Raw genomic sequence first — 17,963 nt, 5'->3', positions numbered from 1 at the left:
AGATCATAGCAAAGTATAGAAAGTTAGCTACTGTACCACAATGATGTATTTGTAGATTAAAAAGCTTTAATTAAACCATAATACATCTCGCACCATCTGCCAAAACTGTTTAGCTTTGTATTGTCTACTTGCTTCTATGAAGTTTTTCATATTTCTGTGATAAAACCCAGAGGAAAATAAGAATAGCTCAAAGGCTGAAGGTTATTTACCAAGCCGTTTAAGAAGAAACAAGTCTCATCTAACTAGACATAAGGATTGCAGCTGGTATTGTCATTTATCTAGATTTAGCAAGATGGACATTATAGAACTGTATCTGTTCATATTAACTTAGGTTACTAATGTAATATTCAAAAAATAATAATGATTAGTAAAAGAAAATATTTACAGCTGCTGTATAAATACCATCAATATCAATCAGTGATTTAAATGGTGGGATAGTAAATATAGACAGTGCAAACATAGACTAGACAGTCTAAGGATCCTCTTACACTTAGCACAGTGACTGACTGTGATAAGTGTGGAGAACAATAATGACAATAATCACAGAAAAGCTCATAATAATGTTTTTTATCCAATAGTCCCCATAGTGTAATTTACAAAGTAGTTCCCCGGTGGCAAACTCATTGTCATACCCATAATTCAGGCTTCATAGTAATGGGGAACATACCTACCCGTTTCAATTTTGTCCCTCCTCCTCTGTCAACAGCCATTACTTATTAACAACCTATCAGTGATGTTGACTGCATGTTTCCCTTCCCTTGCTGGTCTTCAGTAATTAGAAACTGGTACAAGATGACTGCATCTGAGTGAGACCTTAATCACTTATTACTGTTAATGTGACTTCATGTATGATGGACCTCTGAGAGACATATTTCAGAATCAGCAGTTTTAAAATATCAGGACACAACTGAACATGGTGTTTCCTGATGGCTTCTAAATACGCCTGACCAAAGGTATTGACTTGCTTCTGTCTCACACACCTCTATGGCAGTTAAGGGTACCTCTACAGTACATGATCATTTTTGCAGTACATTTTTGTAGCAACTGATATGTTTGGATCCTATAAATTTTTGCGGGTCAGACTGTGGCCATTGTTCAGCAGGTTTCATTATTCTTTATTATTTGGCATATATACCAAGGCATAGATAGGACTGTGCAGGAAGAAGACATGGCTCCACAGCAAGTTTTAAATATACAGGGTGGGCCATTTATATGGATACACCTTAATAAAATGGGAATGGTTGGTGATATTAACTTCCTGTTTGTGGCACATTAGTATATGTGAGGGGGGAAACTTTTCAAGATGGGTGGTGACCATGGTGGCCATTTTGAAGTCGGCCATTTTGAATCCAACTTTTGTTTTTTCAATAGGAAGAGGGTCATGTGACACATCAAACTTATTGTGAATTTCACACGAAAAACAATAGTGTGCTTGGTTTTAACTTCACTTTATTCTTTCATGAGTTATTTACAAGTTTCTCTTTGTTTACAGCCATTGACATGTCGCCGAGGTTAACACGTGAGGAGCGGATAGAAATTGTGTTGATGTCTGGTGAACGCAGTAACCGGGTCATTGCAGCAGATTTCAATGCAAGACACCCTACGAGACCACCCATCTCCCATGCTACAGTTAGCAAACTGCTTGCTAAGTTTCGTGAAACTGGTTCAGTGTTGGATTTGCCAAAATGTGGACGCATGAAATCTGTCTCTAATGAAGAAACATCAGTGGCTGTCCTAGCTTCATTCAGCAAGAGCCCACAGTGTAGCACTCGCCGCATGTCACTGGAGAATGGCATTAGTCGAACATCCCTTCGGCGGATATTAGCTACTCACAAATGGCACCCTTACAAACTCCAGCTACTGCAGCATCTCAATGAGGATGACCCAGATCGGTGCACTGAATTTGCAGAATGGGCAAAACAAAAATTGGAACAGGACCCTCAGTTTACTCAGAAGATTTTGTTCAGTGATGAGGCAAACTTTTATGTGAATGGTGAAGTTAACAAACAAAACCACCGCTATTGGTCTGACACTAACCCACATTGGATAGATCCCTCCAAGACTGTTGGAACAAAAAAATTTATGGTATGGTGTGGTATATGGGGTACAAAGATAGTGGGGCCATTCTTCATCAATGGAAACCTCAAGGCCACTGGATATGAGAAATTGCTTCATGATGATGTGTTTACCTCTTTATGCACTGAAGCTGGCACGTTCCCTGAGTTTTTCCAGCAAGATGGTGCGCCACCACATTATGGGTGTCAGGTCCGAGCATTCCTAGATGAACAGTTTCCTGGAAAGTGGATTGGTCGTCGTGGGCCAGTTGAATGGCCCCCAAGGTCTCCCAATCTGACCCCCTTAGACTTTTATCTTTGGGGTCATCTGAAGGCAATTGTCTATGCTGTGAAGATACGAGATGTGCAGCACCTGAAACTACGGATACTGGAAGCCTGTGCTAGCATTTCTCCTGCGGTGTTGCTATCAGTGTGTGAAGAGTGGGAGAAGAGGGTTGCATTGACAATCCAACACAATGGGCAGCACATTGAACACATTTTATAAGTGGTCAGAAACTTGTAAATAACTTATGAAACAATAAAGTTACGTTAAAACCAAGCACACCATTGTTTTTCTTGTGAAATTCCCAATAAGTTTGATGTGTCACATGACCCTCTACCTATTGAAAAAACAAAAGTTAGATTCAAAATAGCCGACTTCAAAATGGCCGCCATGGTCACCACCCATCTTGAAAAGTTTCCCCCCTCACATATACTAATGTGCCACAAACAGGAAGTTAATATCACCAACCATTCCCATTTTATTAAGGTGTATCCATATAAATGGCCCACCCTGTACAATTTGTTGATATAATAATAATATTGAATAGGACACTGTAGCACTGTTATGAGGACCTGTTGGCCGGCTTTGAGCACTTTTAGGGTTATAATGTGAATTCTAAAACTGTTATGGGAACACTATGGCTTCTATAACTATTATAGGTCACCTTGTCCTTCATCATTGTTATTAGAGATGAGCGAATCAAAGTTGACGAAGTGCAATTCGATCTGAATTTCAGGAAAAATTTGATTCGTAATGAATGTGAATTTCCTCACGCTTCGTGGTAACGAATCTCAATTTTTCCGAAAATGGCATCTACACGTGTGAGGACTGAGGACATGGAGCAAGAAACTCTGGGGAGGCGGGATCACCCAGATTGACATGCATGCATGCAGCCAAACAGCAGCCAGCCAGCCCTGTGATGTCACAGCCCTATAAATACAGCAGCCAATTTAGATTCTGCCATTTTCCAGTGTTCTGAGTGCAGGGACAGACGTGAGAAGGCGCTAGGGACAGCAGTAGGAAAAACCTCATTGCGAACAAAGAATCTGCAAAAAACGATTTAAAAGTGCAGGGAAAGGATAGTGAGGAATTATTTCACAGCATCTTAGTGCATGGAGAGACATCAGAAGGCGCTAGGAACAGTGCTAGAAAAGCGATTTACAAGTGCAGAGAAAGATTATTTGGGGATCCAAATAGCCATTTGACAGTTCTGTCATTCCAGCAATTTGTTCTTGGGGTGCAAGTGCTATGTTGAAAAGCCTTTAGTGGCTTATATCTGTGGAAAAATAAAAATATATTCTCAGTTCACTTCTGCAGTTATATGTGTTGAAAATGTACAGAAATTTAAAAATATACGCACTTCACTGGTGCAGTTATTTATGGCAAAAGTGTTTAGTGGCCTATTTCAGTACAGAAAGAAAAAATGATACGCACTTCACTGGTGCACTTATTTGTGGCAAAAGCATTTAGTGGCCTATTTCAGTACAGAAAGAAAAATATATATGCACTTCACTGGTGCATTTATTTCTGGCAAAAGCATTTAGTGGCCTATTTCAGTACATAAAGAAAAGAATAAACACACTTCACTGGTGTACTTATTTGTGGCAAAAGCGTTTAGTGGCGTTTTTCAGTACAGAAAGAAAAATATATATGCACTTCACTTGTGCATTTATTTCTGGCAAAAGCATTTAGTGGCCTATTTCAGTACATAAAGAAAAGAATATACGCACTTCACTGGTGTACTTTTTTGCGGCAAAAGCATTTAGTGGCCTATTTCAGTATAGAAAGAAAAATATATATGCACTTTACTGTTGCAGTTATTTGTGGCGAAAGCGTTTAGTGGCCTATTTCAGTACAAAAAGAAAAATATATTCTCAGTTCAATTCTGCAGTTATATGTGTTAAAAGCGTTTAGTGGCTTATTTCAGTACAGAAAAATATATATATACGCACTTCACTGTTGCAGTTATTTGTGGCAAAAGTGTTTAGTGGCCTATTTCAGTACCGAAATAAAAATATATACGCACTTCACTTGTGCTTTTATTTCCGCTAAAAACGTTTACTGGCCTATTTCAGTACAAATAGAAAAATATATTCTCAGTTCACTTATGCAGTTATATGTGTTGAAAGGATTTAGTGGCATATTTCAGTACAGAAAGAAAAATATATACGCACTTATCTGTTGCAGTTATTTGTGGCAAAAGCGTTTAGTGGCCTATTTCAGTTCAAAAAGAAAATTATATTCTCAGTTCACTTTGGCGGTTATATGTGTTGAAAGCGTTTAGTGGCCTATTTTAATACAAAAAGAAAAATATATTCTCAGTTCTCGTTGGCGGTTATTTGTGTTGAAAGCATTCAGTGGACAATTTCAGTACATAAAGAAAAATAAATTCTCAGTTCACATCGGCAGTTATATGTGTTGAAAGCGTTAAGTGGCCTATTTCAGTACAAAAAGAAAAATATATTCTAAGTTTACGTCGGCGGTTATATGTGTTGAAAGCATTTAGAGGCCTTTTTAAGTACATAAAGAAAAATATATATGCATTTCACTGTTGCAGTTATTTGTGATGAAAGCGTTTAGTGGCCTATTTCAGTATAGAAAGAAAAATATAATCTCAGTTCATTTTGGCGGTTATATGTGTTGAAAGAGTTAAATGGTCTATCTCAGTACAAAAATAAAAATATATTCTCAATTCACGTCGGCAGTTATATGTGTTGAAAGCGTTTAGTGGCTTATTTCAGAACAGAAATAAAATATTATACACACTTCACTGGTGCACTTATTTGTGGCAAAAGCGTTTAGTGGCCTATTTCAGTACAGAAAGAAAAATACATATGCACTTCATTGGTGCATTTATTTCTGGTAAAAGCATTTACAGGCCTATTTTAATACAAAAAGAAAAATATATTCTCAGTTCACTTCGGCAGTTATTTGTGTTGAAAGAGTTAAGTGGCCTATTTCAGTACAAAAATAAAAATATATTCTCAGTTCACTTCGGCAGTTATATGTGTTGAAAGCGTTTAGTGGCCTATTTCTGAACAAAAATAAAACAAAATTCTCAGTTCACGTCAGTGGTTATAGCTGTTGAAAGCATTTAGTGGCCTATTTCAGTAAAAAAAGATAGATATATTCTCAGTTCACGTCAGCGGTTATAGGTGTTGAAAGCGTTTAGTGGCAAATTTCAGTACAAAAAGAAAAATATATTCTCAGTTCACTTTGGCGGTTATATGTGTTGAAAGTGTTTAGTTGCCTATTTCAGTACAAAAAGAAAAATATATTCTCAGTTCAAGTCGGCGGTTATATGTGTTGAAAGCGTTTAGTTGCCTATTTTAGAACAAAAAGAAAAATATATTCTCAGTTCACTTTGGCAGTTATTTGTGTTAAAAGCGTTTAGTGGCCTATTTCAGTACAAAAATAAAAATATTTTCTCAGTTCACGTCGGTTGTTATATATGTTGAAAGCATGGCTGGGAGTCAGTAGGGTGCCAGCAGTGGGAGGTCGGGAGCTAAGTGCACCCGAGGTTGACCACCGACTTCATAGCAGCCTACCTGCCCGGGAAGTAGTGGTGCAGGGGTTCACGGAAGCAGCGGTGGTCGCAGTCAGTCAGTGCAGACTGTTGGGGGGAAAATCACTTACTTGGCAGTGTGGCAGTTTTTTGTTAAGTAGGTTAACATGGTCATATGTAGAATATGTGGACAAAAGGTGAAGAGTGTCCAGGATGCCAATGGTGGTACCACAGCAATGCATCAACATATGCAGCGTCACCATATCTGGTATCCTGATGCTGCTGCTGCTGCTACTACCATCTCCACACTATGTCACCTTGCCACTCTGTGGTATCCTGAAGTTGCTGCTGTTTCCACCTCCAGACTTGTTCATTGTGCCACTCTGTGGCCTCCTCCTGATGCTGCTGCTGCCGCCACCTCCACACTCTGTCGTTGGGCCACTATGTGGTCTCCTCTTGCTGCCGCCACCTCCAGACTCAGTCATTGTGCCACTCGATGGCCTCCTCATACTGCTGCCAACTCCAGACTTGGTCATTGTGCCACTCAGTGACCTCCTCATACTGCTGCCAACTCCAGACTTGGTCATTGTGCCACTCAGTGACCTCCTCATACTGCTGACCCCTCCACACTTTTTCAGGGTGCCACTCTGTGGCCTCCTCATGCTGCTGCCACCTCCACAATCTCTTGTCATCATGCTACTCTGGCCTCCTCATGCAGCTGGCACTTCAACACTTTGTCTTTGTGCAACTCTGTGGCCTCCTCATGCTGCTGCCACCTCACAACTATATCATAGGTCCACTCTGTGGACTTCTCATGCTGTTCCCACCCTCCCGACTTCAAGACTGGGCCACTATTTTGCCTTTCGGCCTGGCTGACATCATCATTTATTTGACCTTTCTTCTGATTTGTCAGAAAGAAGGAAAAATGAGACGCACAAAGGATCCTGTCTGTGTAGCAGCTGTAAGGCCTGTATGGTCCCATCAGAATTGGCTTATGATTTGGTAGCCAAAAGCAGAAGTGGGTACAAAACACAGAAGACATGAAAATATTCCATTCACGTGTCATCTTTGTTTTAGATCCACTCCTGGTTTTTGGCATTAGCAATACTGATGGATTATTGAGCAAATGCTGACCGAGTGAAAGCGTATGCTCCACAGACAAGATCCGTTTTTCTGAGTAATTGTTCTGACGAATCAGAGGAACGGCAAATTAATCAGTGACGTCAACACAAACTTACTGCTGACACCCTGTCCACTCTGTCCGGGGGCTCTACATGTATACGCCTTTAATAGAACAGGTTCTGTGGAAATCTATGTGGAATCAGCTGTCAACGGTGTAAAAGGAGTGTGTTTCTTCTTGGTGCTAACATCAACCTGTAATGCTGAGTTCATACTTGAGTTATTTGGTCAGTTTGGGCCCTGTGACTGCCCTAATAAGTGAAGTGTGCAGTGATTCTAAGAGCGACGCCTGTCATCTGCATGTCATACAGACTCCCTATGCGTGTTACTATACGGCACAGTGTTCTACACCACTATAAAGGCTCTCAGCAGCCAGGAAAGAGCCTTCTTTTGCGGTATAGACCGACGTACTTAGCGGTGAAATTCTTTATGTGACACTGGCTCTTTTTCGAAAAATTCATGGGTGAATGTACACCTCCTTTTGTGGTATGGACTGAAGTAGAGAAAATTGAAGGAAGGATCCCGGAGACAGATAAATTCCTCTTTCAGCTCTTCTTTATTGTTATGAACAGTAGACAGACATGACCATCATATGCACGGCAAGATTGACGCGTTTCGGGTGTGTACCCTTAGTCGTAACAAATTGCTGAATGTGGCCCCTCAATATATAGGGGTTGGAATCACCCCTCCTCAAAAGGGAGGAACTGATTTCAAGCAACATCCGTTGCACCACACCCAGACACTCCTTTTTTCAGCTTACATCAATCAGTTTGTAATTGCTAAGACCCTGTGCAGACCTTCCTCTAGCATCTCAAGCTCAAATTAACCCATGATTGCATTCAGTACAAGTCGCACAGTGTAAATACTTCATTACATAGAAAACATAAAATATATATATAAAACCTTTAGTACAAACATTGACATACATTGTATGTCAATGTTTGTACTAAAGGTTTTATATATATATTTTATGTTTTCTATGTAATGAAGTATTTACACTGTGCGACTTGTACTGAATGCAATCATGGGTTAATTTGAGCTTGAGATGCTAGAGGAAGGTCTGCACAGGGTCTTAGCAATTACAAACTGATTGATGTAAGCTGAAAAAAGGAGTGTCTGGGTGTGGTGCAACGGATGTTGCTTGAAATCAGTTCCTCCCTTTTGAGGAGGGGTGATTCCAACCCCTACATATTGAGGGGCCACATTCAGCAATTTGTTACGACTAAGGGTACACACCCGAAACGCGTCAATCTTGCCGTGCATATGATGGTCATGTCTGTCTACTGTTCATAACAATAAAGAAGAGCTGAAAGAGGAATTTATCTGTCTCCGGGATCCTTCCTTCAATTTTCTCTGCTTGTACCGGGAACACTCCCCCAGGGCCCTGGAGCCGGGACTATACACAAACCAGATAGGTGAGCTGGATTATCTTTTTCCTTTTATACATGGACTGAAGTACTTAGTTGTGAAATTCTTTATGTTACACTGGCTCTTTATCCGAAAATGTATGGGTAAATGTACACCTTCTTTTGCGGTATCGAACGACTTACTTAATAGTGAAATTCTTTGTGACACTGGCTTTTTTTCGGAAAATGTATGGGTGAAGGTACACCTACTTTTGCGGTATGGACTGAAGTACTTAGTGGTGAAATTATTTATGTGACACTGGCTTTTTTTCGGATAATGTGTGGGTGAATGTACACCTCCTTTTGCGGTATGGACTGAAGTACTTAGTGGTGAAATTCTTTATGTGACACTGGCTCTTTTTCAGAAAATTTATGAGAAAAAGTATACCTCCTTTTGTGGTATGGGCCGAATTACGTAGTGGTAAAATGTGTTTTTTTGGAAAATGTATGGGTGACTGTACACCTCCTTTTTTTGCTCTGTATCTCTTGTGAAGTCAAAGTCTCCAGCAATGCCCCTTTCGTGATTTACAGCAAATACATTATTTTCCAAGAATTATGGTGGAGGCAAGTAGCGTATGCAAGCCATGTGAAACCCCTCTCATCACTCTCACGCTGTTCTGCACCTGGTTTCCCTGGGCGAACGGAGTCACACAGGGGAGGAACTGCTCTGTGTCCTTCAGCACGAATCCTGGCTTTCTCAGCGACAACTCAAAATCAGAACAATGGTGACAAACAATGGGAAGAACATGGTGTCAGTGCTGTGTCAAGGATGGCTGAGCCGTGCGCCCTGCATGGCACACTTGTTCAATCTGGTTGTCAAGCGGTTCCTGAAGTCTTCCACCCATCTGCAAGACATCATAAAAATGGCCAGGAAACTTTGCATGCACTTCAACCACTCGTACACTGCAAAGCACACCCTCCTTGAGCTGCAGCGGCAGAACAGCATCCCCCAACATAGGCTGATATGCGATGTTTCCAACCATTGGAATTCCACCCTCCATATGTTGGACCGACTGTACGAACAGATAAAGTTCATAAATGATTTCTTGATGATCCAAGCGGACAGGAGTAGTCCCCTGTGTAACTTCGATGTCAGCCAGTGGCAGCTCATGCGTGACACCTGCTGTTTGCTCAGGCCCTTTGAGGAGGCCATGTTATTTGTCAGTCGCCAGGACTACGGGATAAACAATGTCATTCCACTGCTTCCTGTCCTGGAACAGATGGTAGCAAATCTGGCTGGTCAGGGGACTGGAAATGTGGCGCCTAGAAAGATGGCAGCAGAGTTTGATACGTTTGTCTGTCAATATCTCTGTTTACAGTCAGTGAACAGGAACATCATTTATCGCTAGGATATGCAAACATCAACCGGAGTTAACCGCCAGAAGTAGGTCATCGGCAAAAAGAAGCAGTTCGAGGTATCCTCCCGGAAACTGGACCTCTGCACGTCGATGGTCTGCATTGCAAAGCTTTTCTAAAAGAAAAATCCTGCAGTGCACCCCCTTGGAGGAAACTCTGGATACGGCACAGGCTGCTTTGCTTCTTTAAAAACAATAGACTCTGTACAGCATGACACAGATGTATAATTTCTCATACACCAGACGGAAAGAGTATTTCAAGCACCTGTCTGCCCACATAGCTGCCAAGAAGCAGAAGGGTCTTGCCATTGAAGTGGGCTCAGAGCTGAACCTAAAAGCCAAATTTTCCTGTTTACCCGAAGCTTGTTTTCTCTGTGCCCGTCGAACTTTGCATGGACATTTCTTATGCCATCCACGTGGAGGACTTCAAGACTTTATGGAATGATATTCATAAATCAAAGAACGAGGTCACTTTGAAGGAAGTGGACAATTTATTCCAATGTCTTTACTCGCATTTCTTAAGACACTTTAGAATCCACTTATCAGCAACCCAGCTCATCACGGAATGAGCTGGAGTCGGCTTGTTTCCTGGACTGTCCTCCAGTTATCAGCCATAACTCCATACATTTCTTGATCCGTATGCATTACCCTCGTGGTCACCCCGACACTGGACGTCAATCCATTCTTGTTGATGAAGCACTTTGTTTTTCCAGTTTGTCTTTTAAATCTTGTGGTTTTGTCCCTTCTGTGTTGTATTTTATGTGTGTTAATATCCTGTTTGTTAAATTAATGTTGTTTTTTCTCCTCCATAAAAAAAAAATTGGTTTGTGATTTGGTAGCCAAAAGCAGGAGCGGGTACATAACACAGAAAACATGCAACTATTCCGTTCATGTGTCATCTCTGTTTTGGATCCACTCCTGTTTTTTTTGGGCATTAGCAATACTGATGGATTACTGACCAAATGCCGACCGAGTGAAGGCGGATGCTTCACAGACAGGATACGTTTTTGGGGGGTTATTGTTCTGACGGATCAGAGAAGGGCAAAATCTGTGATGTAAACACAAACTTACTGCTGACACTCTCTCCACTCTGTCGGGGGGCTCTACTAGCGTTTAATAGAACAGGGTCTATAGACATCTATGTGGAATCAGCTGATGACGGTGTAAAAGGAGTGCACTTCTTCTTGAGTCATTTGGTCAGTTTTGGCCCCGTGACTGCCCAAATAAGTAAAGTGTGCAGTGATTCTAAGTGCTTGTCATCTGCATGTCATACGGACTCACCAGTATTATTTCATTACCAAGGCAGACTCCCTATGCATGTTACTGCAAGGCACAGTGTTCTATACCACTATAAAGGCTCTCAGAAGCCAGGAAATAGCCGTTTTTTCAACGTAATTCAGCGCAAATTTATTAGGCTCGAACCAAATTTTTTCCCAAAAAGTTAGGCGAACTGGCGAATTGAATTTCTAAAAAATGTGCTCATCTCTAGTTATGTCAAGTTTCCTGAATATCAGAAAATGTAATTTATTACTTTAGATGTTATAATATGCATTATTCTTACCTTGGGGCCATTTGAGCCAGGAAGTCCTTCAAAACCTCTTTCACCCTAAATAAAAAAATAAAAAAAAGTTGCTAAAGTTGCATTTGCAAATAACATCATACTTCTCACTTTAAATGTTTTATATCATAAGAGGAAAAGATATCCATGGATCTAATATCTTAGCCTGTTTATACAATATAATTTTTTTTAAGTTATAATAATTTTATATATACAAGTAAAGGTACTACCTTTCATGCCCCATCCAGTGTTTTTGAAACTCTAGTTTGCCAGCTGAAAAATTTCAGTTTACTTTTATGTTACTTTTTATATATATATTTTATCTTAAAAGTTTGTTTCCAGTATATACAAGAAGCAAAGGTCTGGCATAAAAGAAAATAGATTAACACTTTAAAAATAACACTTCTGTAACCAACATAACGGGCATTTACAACATGCTCTAAAATGTTTCAGAACTCACATGTAAGACAAGTAATATAAATTTTTCTTAGGTTAAATTTATTTTAGATACACAAATTGTGAAGCCCTTCAAGATTAGCCAGCGAGACTTCCTTTAATAAAACTGTCCTGGGATATACAGCATCCCCAAGAAAGCACAGCAGTCTAAACACAGATTAAATATTCATTAGCTTGGGTACAGATGGAAGAGACATGATTTTAACTGCAGAGGTGTCTCTTGGTTAGGTAATTCATAATATAGCAAGCAAAATAAGGAAAAAAGGTCCATCACATGAAATGCAATTTTGCAAAATACACAAAATGCAAACTGTACTTCCTTTTAATAGCACTTATTCCCATACTTCTGGCATAATATCTATGATTTAGGTTTATTATAGGCTTTTTACTGCTAATCTCTGTTAACATGTTGCTTATTAGTAAATTAAATTAATTAAACTTACAATACAGACTGTACTAGCCTCAAGCTTGACTGATCGGAAAAGCGACATGAACACAATGTACACTGTTTTAAAACTGACATGGCCAAAATATGGAGATTATGTAGATCAAAATGTACCCACTGTTCATTACAATCGTTATAATTAAAATAGATATCTAGTTGAGAAAACAAAATTTCAAATATTGATTTAAGGATGAAGGTGGTGGGAGAAGAGTGGTGAACAGCTATAAAGATTATCTCCCATTCTGGAGGGCTCACTTGTTTAAAGGAGGTACTGTATGCAGAGGTTTTATATTAATGGCCTATTGTCAGGATAGGTCATGAATATCAGATCAGCGGGAGTCCGCTGATTAGCTGATTAGCTGTTTGAAGAGGAGGCGGGGCTCCATGCAAGCGCTGTTTCCTGTTCATTACACTTTCCTTCTCAGATGTCCTGGTAGTTACTTGAATGGAGCAAGTACTTGTAATTACACTACTCCACTGCTACAAGGAAGGTGACGTCTAGTGCAATGAACAGGAAGCAACCGTCTTCTCTTCAAACAGCTGAATGGCGGGTGTGACGGGTGTTGGACTCCCGCTAATTTGATATTGATGACCTATCCTGATGATAGGTCATCAATAAACATGGTCTGCACAACCCCCTTAACCCCTTGACACCCACTGCACAGGTTAATACATCATGGCAGTAGGCTCTTAACTGTAACCCAATGTATAAAAGCATTGGGTTACTTTGTGATCGGCCGGCGCTTAGTGGCGCTGCAGGTCAATGTGACCATGCTGTCATTAGACAGCTGTGGTCACAGAAAGAAATGCCAAGACAAGCAGAAATGATCTTGCTTTGCATTGGAAGTGCAGTGTAATGATGAATACTCGCTCCAGTCAAGTGAATGGAGGTAGTACTTGTAATTACACTTTGCCAGTACTCCACTAGAGAAATTAGATTGAGTGATGAGAAAGCTGCACTTGCATGGAGCCAAGATTTTACAAGTTAGGGTCTATCCTCAGGATAAGCCATCACAAAATGATCGTTGGGGCTCCTGCAGCCCCAACTCTGCCAATCAGCTGCTCTACAGTAGATGAACACCAACTTCCAGCCCTGGAGCTACTGCAGAAAAGTTTGGCAGGGGTGTGGGGTGTCAGATCCTCACCAATCAGATGACTTATCCTGAGTATAGCCATCACTTGTAACATCCTGGAATACTCCTTTAAAGTCACTAAAGCCAAAATGTTTAAAAATGTATCATACAATGACAAAATTTAAAAATATATAGAAATAAATTGAAATGTCTTTTTGTTCAACTGAGCACACATTCTAAAATCTGTTGAATGATCTGGTCATAAGAGTTCTTGAAGAACAACTGCTCACTAAAATAACTTGCATAAATTACAATAAATGCCAACATAATACAGAAAAGAAAGCATTGATAAAAGGAGATGAAATCAATTTGAACCCTGGTAATGTTGCCTGCAAATAAACACTTTATATGTAAAAAAAAAAAAAAAAGTTTATGTACATATTTCCTTTAGTAAAGGACAATATAGTATACTACACTGACTCCTGTTACACACACACACAAAAAACTTACAGTCTAGCATCATTTTTCATATTAACCAAGAGATTTGGCCTTTCCTAACGTTATCCTGACTCCTGGCATTATTCATAACTTGTACATGTACATTTTCAACTAGACATCCCAGAGCAGATTCTACTCACATCACATATCAAGTTGTGGTGAGCACAAGGGTGATGAATATTTTGTGACCGGCATTTATTATACATGAGTATTTTTAGTAATGCAGATGCTACGCATTATATATTTTAAGATAACAAATTGTAATCTATATTTAGCATTTGTTTGATTTGTTAAATTGTACATTGTATAAAGTGGCATCTAACAGAACAAGACAAAGGAAAAGAACACTAAGCATGTGCTGTCTTTGTAGCTGCTGTCTACCACACAGCACATACAATGAAAAAAAAACTAGATCTTCACAAGTAGTAGGTAAAATTCAATATCATGAGGACATGTTAAAATAATAATGGAAATAAAGTTTGTAATAAAGCTTGTGGTCTCACATACAGCATGATGGGAAAATCCCCACTGCAGTTTTTAATGCTATTTTTTGACACAAAGCCAGAAGTGGATCTTGCAGCATGCTTATATTTTTTCATTCCTTTTGAATCCCCTTCTGACTATTGTTCACAAATACTGCATGAAAAACTTCCACAAAAGGTGCAGCATTTATTATGAAAAATGCAGTGTGTGAGACGACCCTAAAGAAGATATATAGTCCTAGTTTATAATTTATATGTAAATCATTACCCACAGGCAATGCTCATCTATAAAAATGAGCAAATTTCCAAAAATCCTTTTTGGGTTCTAGTTCATCGAATCCACCATCAGATGATAATTGATGATCATCAGATGATTCGGTCTAAATAAATTTGGCTATGAGTAAACAGATGATAGCTGTTGGTAACAAACAGCTTGTTTAAAACACACTGCTCTTCAGATTTTTTTAACCCTGTAAGGACCAAGCAATTTCCCATTTTTGTGTTTTCATTTTTCACTCCTTGCCTATCTAGAGCCATAACTTTTAAATTTTTCCATTCCCGTGGCTGTATGGGTTCTTGTTTTTAAATCCGACAAGTTATACTTGCTAATGACACAATCTAATATTCCATTGTGTTATTGTATTGCATTGTGCTATATTGTATTGGGTACCTGGAAAAGAATTGGAAAGACAAAATGCAATTCCTGCAATAGTTTTATGTGGTAAAACTAACCTTTACCTTCATTCTACTGGTCAGTCGGATTATAGCTACAGTTATAGTTTTTCTTGTGTTTTATAATACTTAAAAACATAAAAACTGAAAAACCTGATTTTTTTCTTTGCATTGCCATATTCTGAGCTCCATAACTTTTTTTTTTATAGTTATATCTACAGAGCTGTGTGGCGGCTTATTTTTTGTGCGATGAGTATGAATATTGGTGTGAGTATAACTTTTTGATCACTTTTTATTCAATCTTTTTGGAAGTTGAAGTTGTGATAAATGCCTATGGGGAAAGAGGAGTAATTAGAATTTTTCATATTTTTTAAAATATTTTTTTAAACTTTTTTTTCACCCTAGGGGCTTGAACATGCAATCTACCATTGCAGTCTATCAGAGCAATGCCACAGAAAAGGTTCTATAGGAAAATATGGTACCTATGGTAGGCCTCAGATCCTTCAGAGGGCCTATGGCTGCCACAACAATTGGTGAAGGAGCCATTGGGACCCCCAAAGCACAGTGTTCCTGGGGTGTCACCACTGAGGTGCCATAATAACCAAGCCATCTGAGAAGTTAAATGTCTGCAATCGGGAATCACAGCAGAAACCCGCTACCATGTTTAAACCCTGGACTTCCAGTAGTCGGCCCTAAAGGTTAAATTAAAAAATGATCCCTTGCTAGCTTTTTCATGTCTTGTCCAACACTCCAAGGCAAAGTGAATGTGGCTTTTTGGGGAAAGGGCTATGGGTTAAATTCTGGACCAGAATTTTGGTGCTTTTTTTGTGAAAATATTCCAAAGTGGTGTAAAACTTTTTTTTTTGGCACAAAGCCAGATTTTTGCTACAGACAGAATTCTAGCACAAATTGGATGCAGGATTTATGATACTCAGGTCCATGCACCAGAATAGTACATTTTTATAATATTATTTGTTAATTATTTATACTTTGATTTGTATTTTTCATGCAAGTGCAACAATGAGTTTGTATCAGAACATAATACAACACCACATACAATCCACTTAATTAGTGCTGATCGAGCATGCTTGGCCAAACACCAGTTCGGCTCGAGCACCTTGATGCTCGGCACATGGCGATATTCGGCCGAATACCGCATGTGCTCAAGCACAATGCTCGAGTCTCCTCCCCACACGTTTGTTGGCTGCTATGCAGCCAATAAACGTGCAGGTAAGTACTGCCCTTCACTGTAATGCCGTAGCCATGTTGGTTAGATTACAGTGCTTGGCTGGCCGGTATGCGTCACCGGGTGCTGAAACTGTGCCTGAAGAAAAACAATCGATACCTAGCTTCATGTACCAGTTTGCAGGGCAGCGCAGGACAATGCTCTCGAAGTCAGACCAGTATGACCAGGTGGTCGGTTGGATTGCAGCAGATAATGCTTCCAGTCGGTTAAGCACCACCCTGTCTTCCACCAAGTCCAGTCTCAGAGCCAAGAGTCTGCGCAACACAATCCTCACCCTTATCCTCCTTCCTCCTCCAAACAAGTGATCCCACACTCGGATATTCCAAGGAGCTCTTTTCAGCGCCATTCCTTCATTTGGGTCTCTCGGCAAGCCCGCTTGAAGATGGACATCTTGTGCCCTGATTCCCAAACTCTTGAGCATCCATAGTCACAAGAAGATGACGGTGGGGAACGGAAATTACTGTTTCACGAGGTGGATGATGATGATGAGACACAGTTGCCAATAAGTCAACTGCAATTAGTGTCTCAAGAGGTTAATGATGAGGATGAGACATAGTTGTCAATAACTGAGGTTGTTGTTAGGTCAACAAGTCGGGAAGATGAGCAGAGTGTGGAAGTGGAAGAGGAGATGGTGGATGTTGAAGTCACTGACCCAACCTGGGAAGGTGGCAAGCCGAGCGAGGACAGCAGTACAGAGGTGGAGGGATCCGCAGCACCGCAACAGGCTGGAAGAGGCAGTGGGGTGGCGACAGGGAGAAGGTGGGCCACACCAAACAGGCCTTCAACTGTTCCCCGGAGCACACCCTTGTGGAAATCTCCCTTGCCAAGGGGTAGGTGTTACGCAGTCTGGTGTTTTTTTGAGGAAAGTGCAGACGACAAAAGAATTGTAATTTGAAACCTCTGCCATACAAAAATGAGCAGTGGCGTGAACACTAGCAACCTCACCACCACCAGCATGATCTGCCACATGGCATCAAAGCACCTTAATAGGTGGGCTGAACGCCTGGGTCCACAATCTGTGTCTGTGGGTCACACCACTGCCTCCTCCTCCCCTGTGTTACATGCTGGCCAATCCTCTGTCGAAGGCGCAGTCCCGGATGCCTCCCGCCCTGCACCTGGACCTTCACAAGCACCATCAGCAACCACATCCAATTCAGTGTCCCAGCGCAGCGTACAAATGTCCTTACCCCAGGCATTTGAACGCAAGCTCAAATACCTAGCCACCAACCCACAGGCCATAGCACTAAATGCACAACTTTCCAAATTACCTGCCCTGGAAATGTTGCCATTTAGGCTTGTAAACGCTGAGGCCTTCCGCAGCCTGATGTCGGCGGCCATCCCTCGTTACGAAGTCACCACTATTTTTCAAGGTGTGATGTGTCCGCCTTACACCAGCATGTGTCCTGTAACATCACCCGTGCCCTGACCAACGCAGTTACTGGGAAGGTCCACTTAACCCCGGACACATGGACAAGTGCCTGTGGCCAGGGACGCTACATTTCCCTGATGGCACACTGGGTGAACGTTGTGGAGGCCGGGAGCAGTTCGTACCCTGGGATGGCACAGGTGCTACCGACGCCAAGGATTGCGGGCCCTAATTACATCAGGGTTTCCGCCACCACCTACGTTAGTGGCTCCAACCCCCACTTCTCCTCCTCCGCCACCTCTTGCACTTCCACCTCAGAATTATCCTCTTGCAGCACCAGTCAGCCATCAGTCGGTAGCTGGAAGCAGTGTAGCACTGCAGTGGG

General features: G+C 40.8%; 1 protein-coding gene across 1 annotated transcript in view; it reads right to left on the bottom strand.

Annotated features, from left to right (window-relative positions):
- The window catches only part of LOC120998111 (collagen alpha-1(XIX) chain-like), an 861,475-nt gene that overhangs the window by 355,377 nt on the left and 488,135 nt on the right, over positions 1-17,963 (bottom strand). The window contains exon 11 of the mRNA XM_040428630.1: positions 11,344-11,388. Coding sequence (XP_040284564.1) covers positions 11,344-11,388 — 45 coding nt within the window. The remainder of the gene's footprint in view (positions 1-11,343; positions 11,389-17,963) is intronic.

This window comes from Bufo bufo, chromosome 4 (genome assembly GCF_905171765.1).
Source record: "Bufo bufo chromosome 4, aBufBuf1.1, whole genome shotgun sequence".
Taxonomy (NCBI): Eukaryota; Metazoa; Chordata; class Amphibia; order Anura; family Bufonidae; genus Bufo; species Bufo bufo.
The sequence above is the reverse complement of the archived record's forward strand: the minus strand, read 5'-3'. Positions and strand labels throughout refer to the sequence as shown.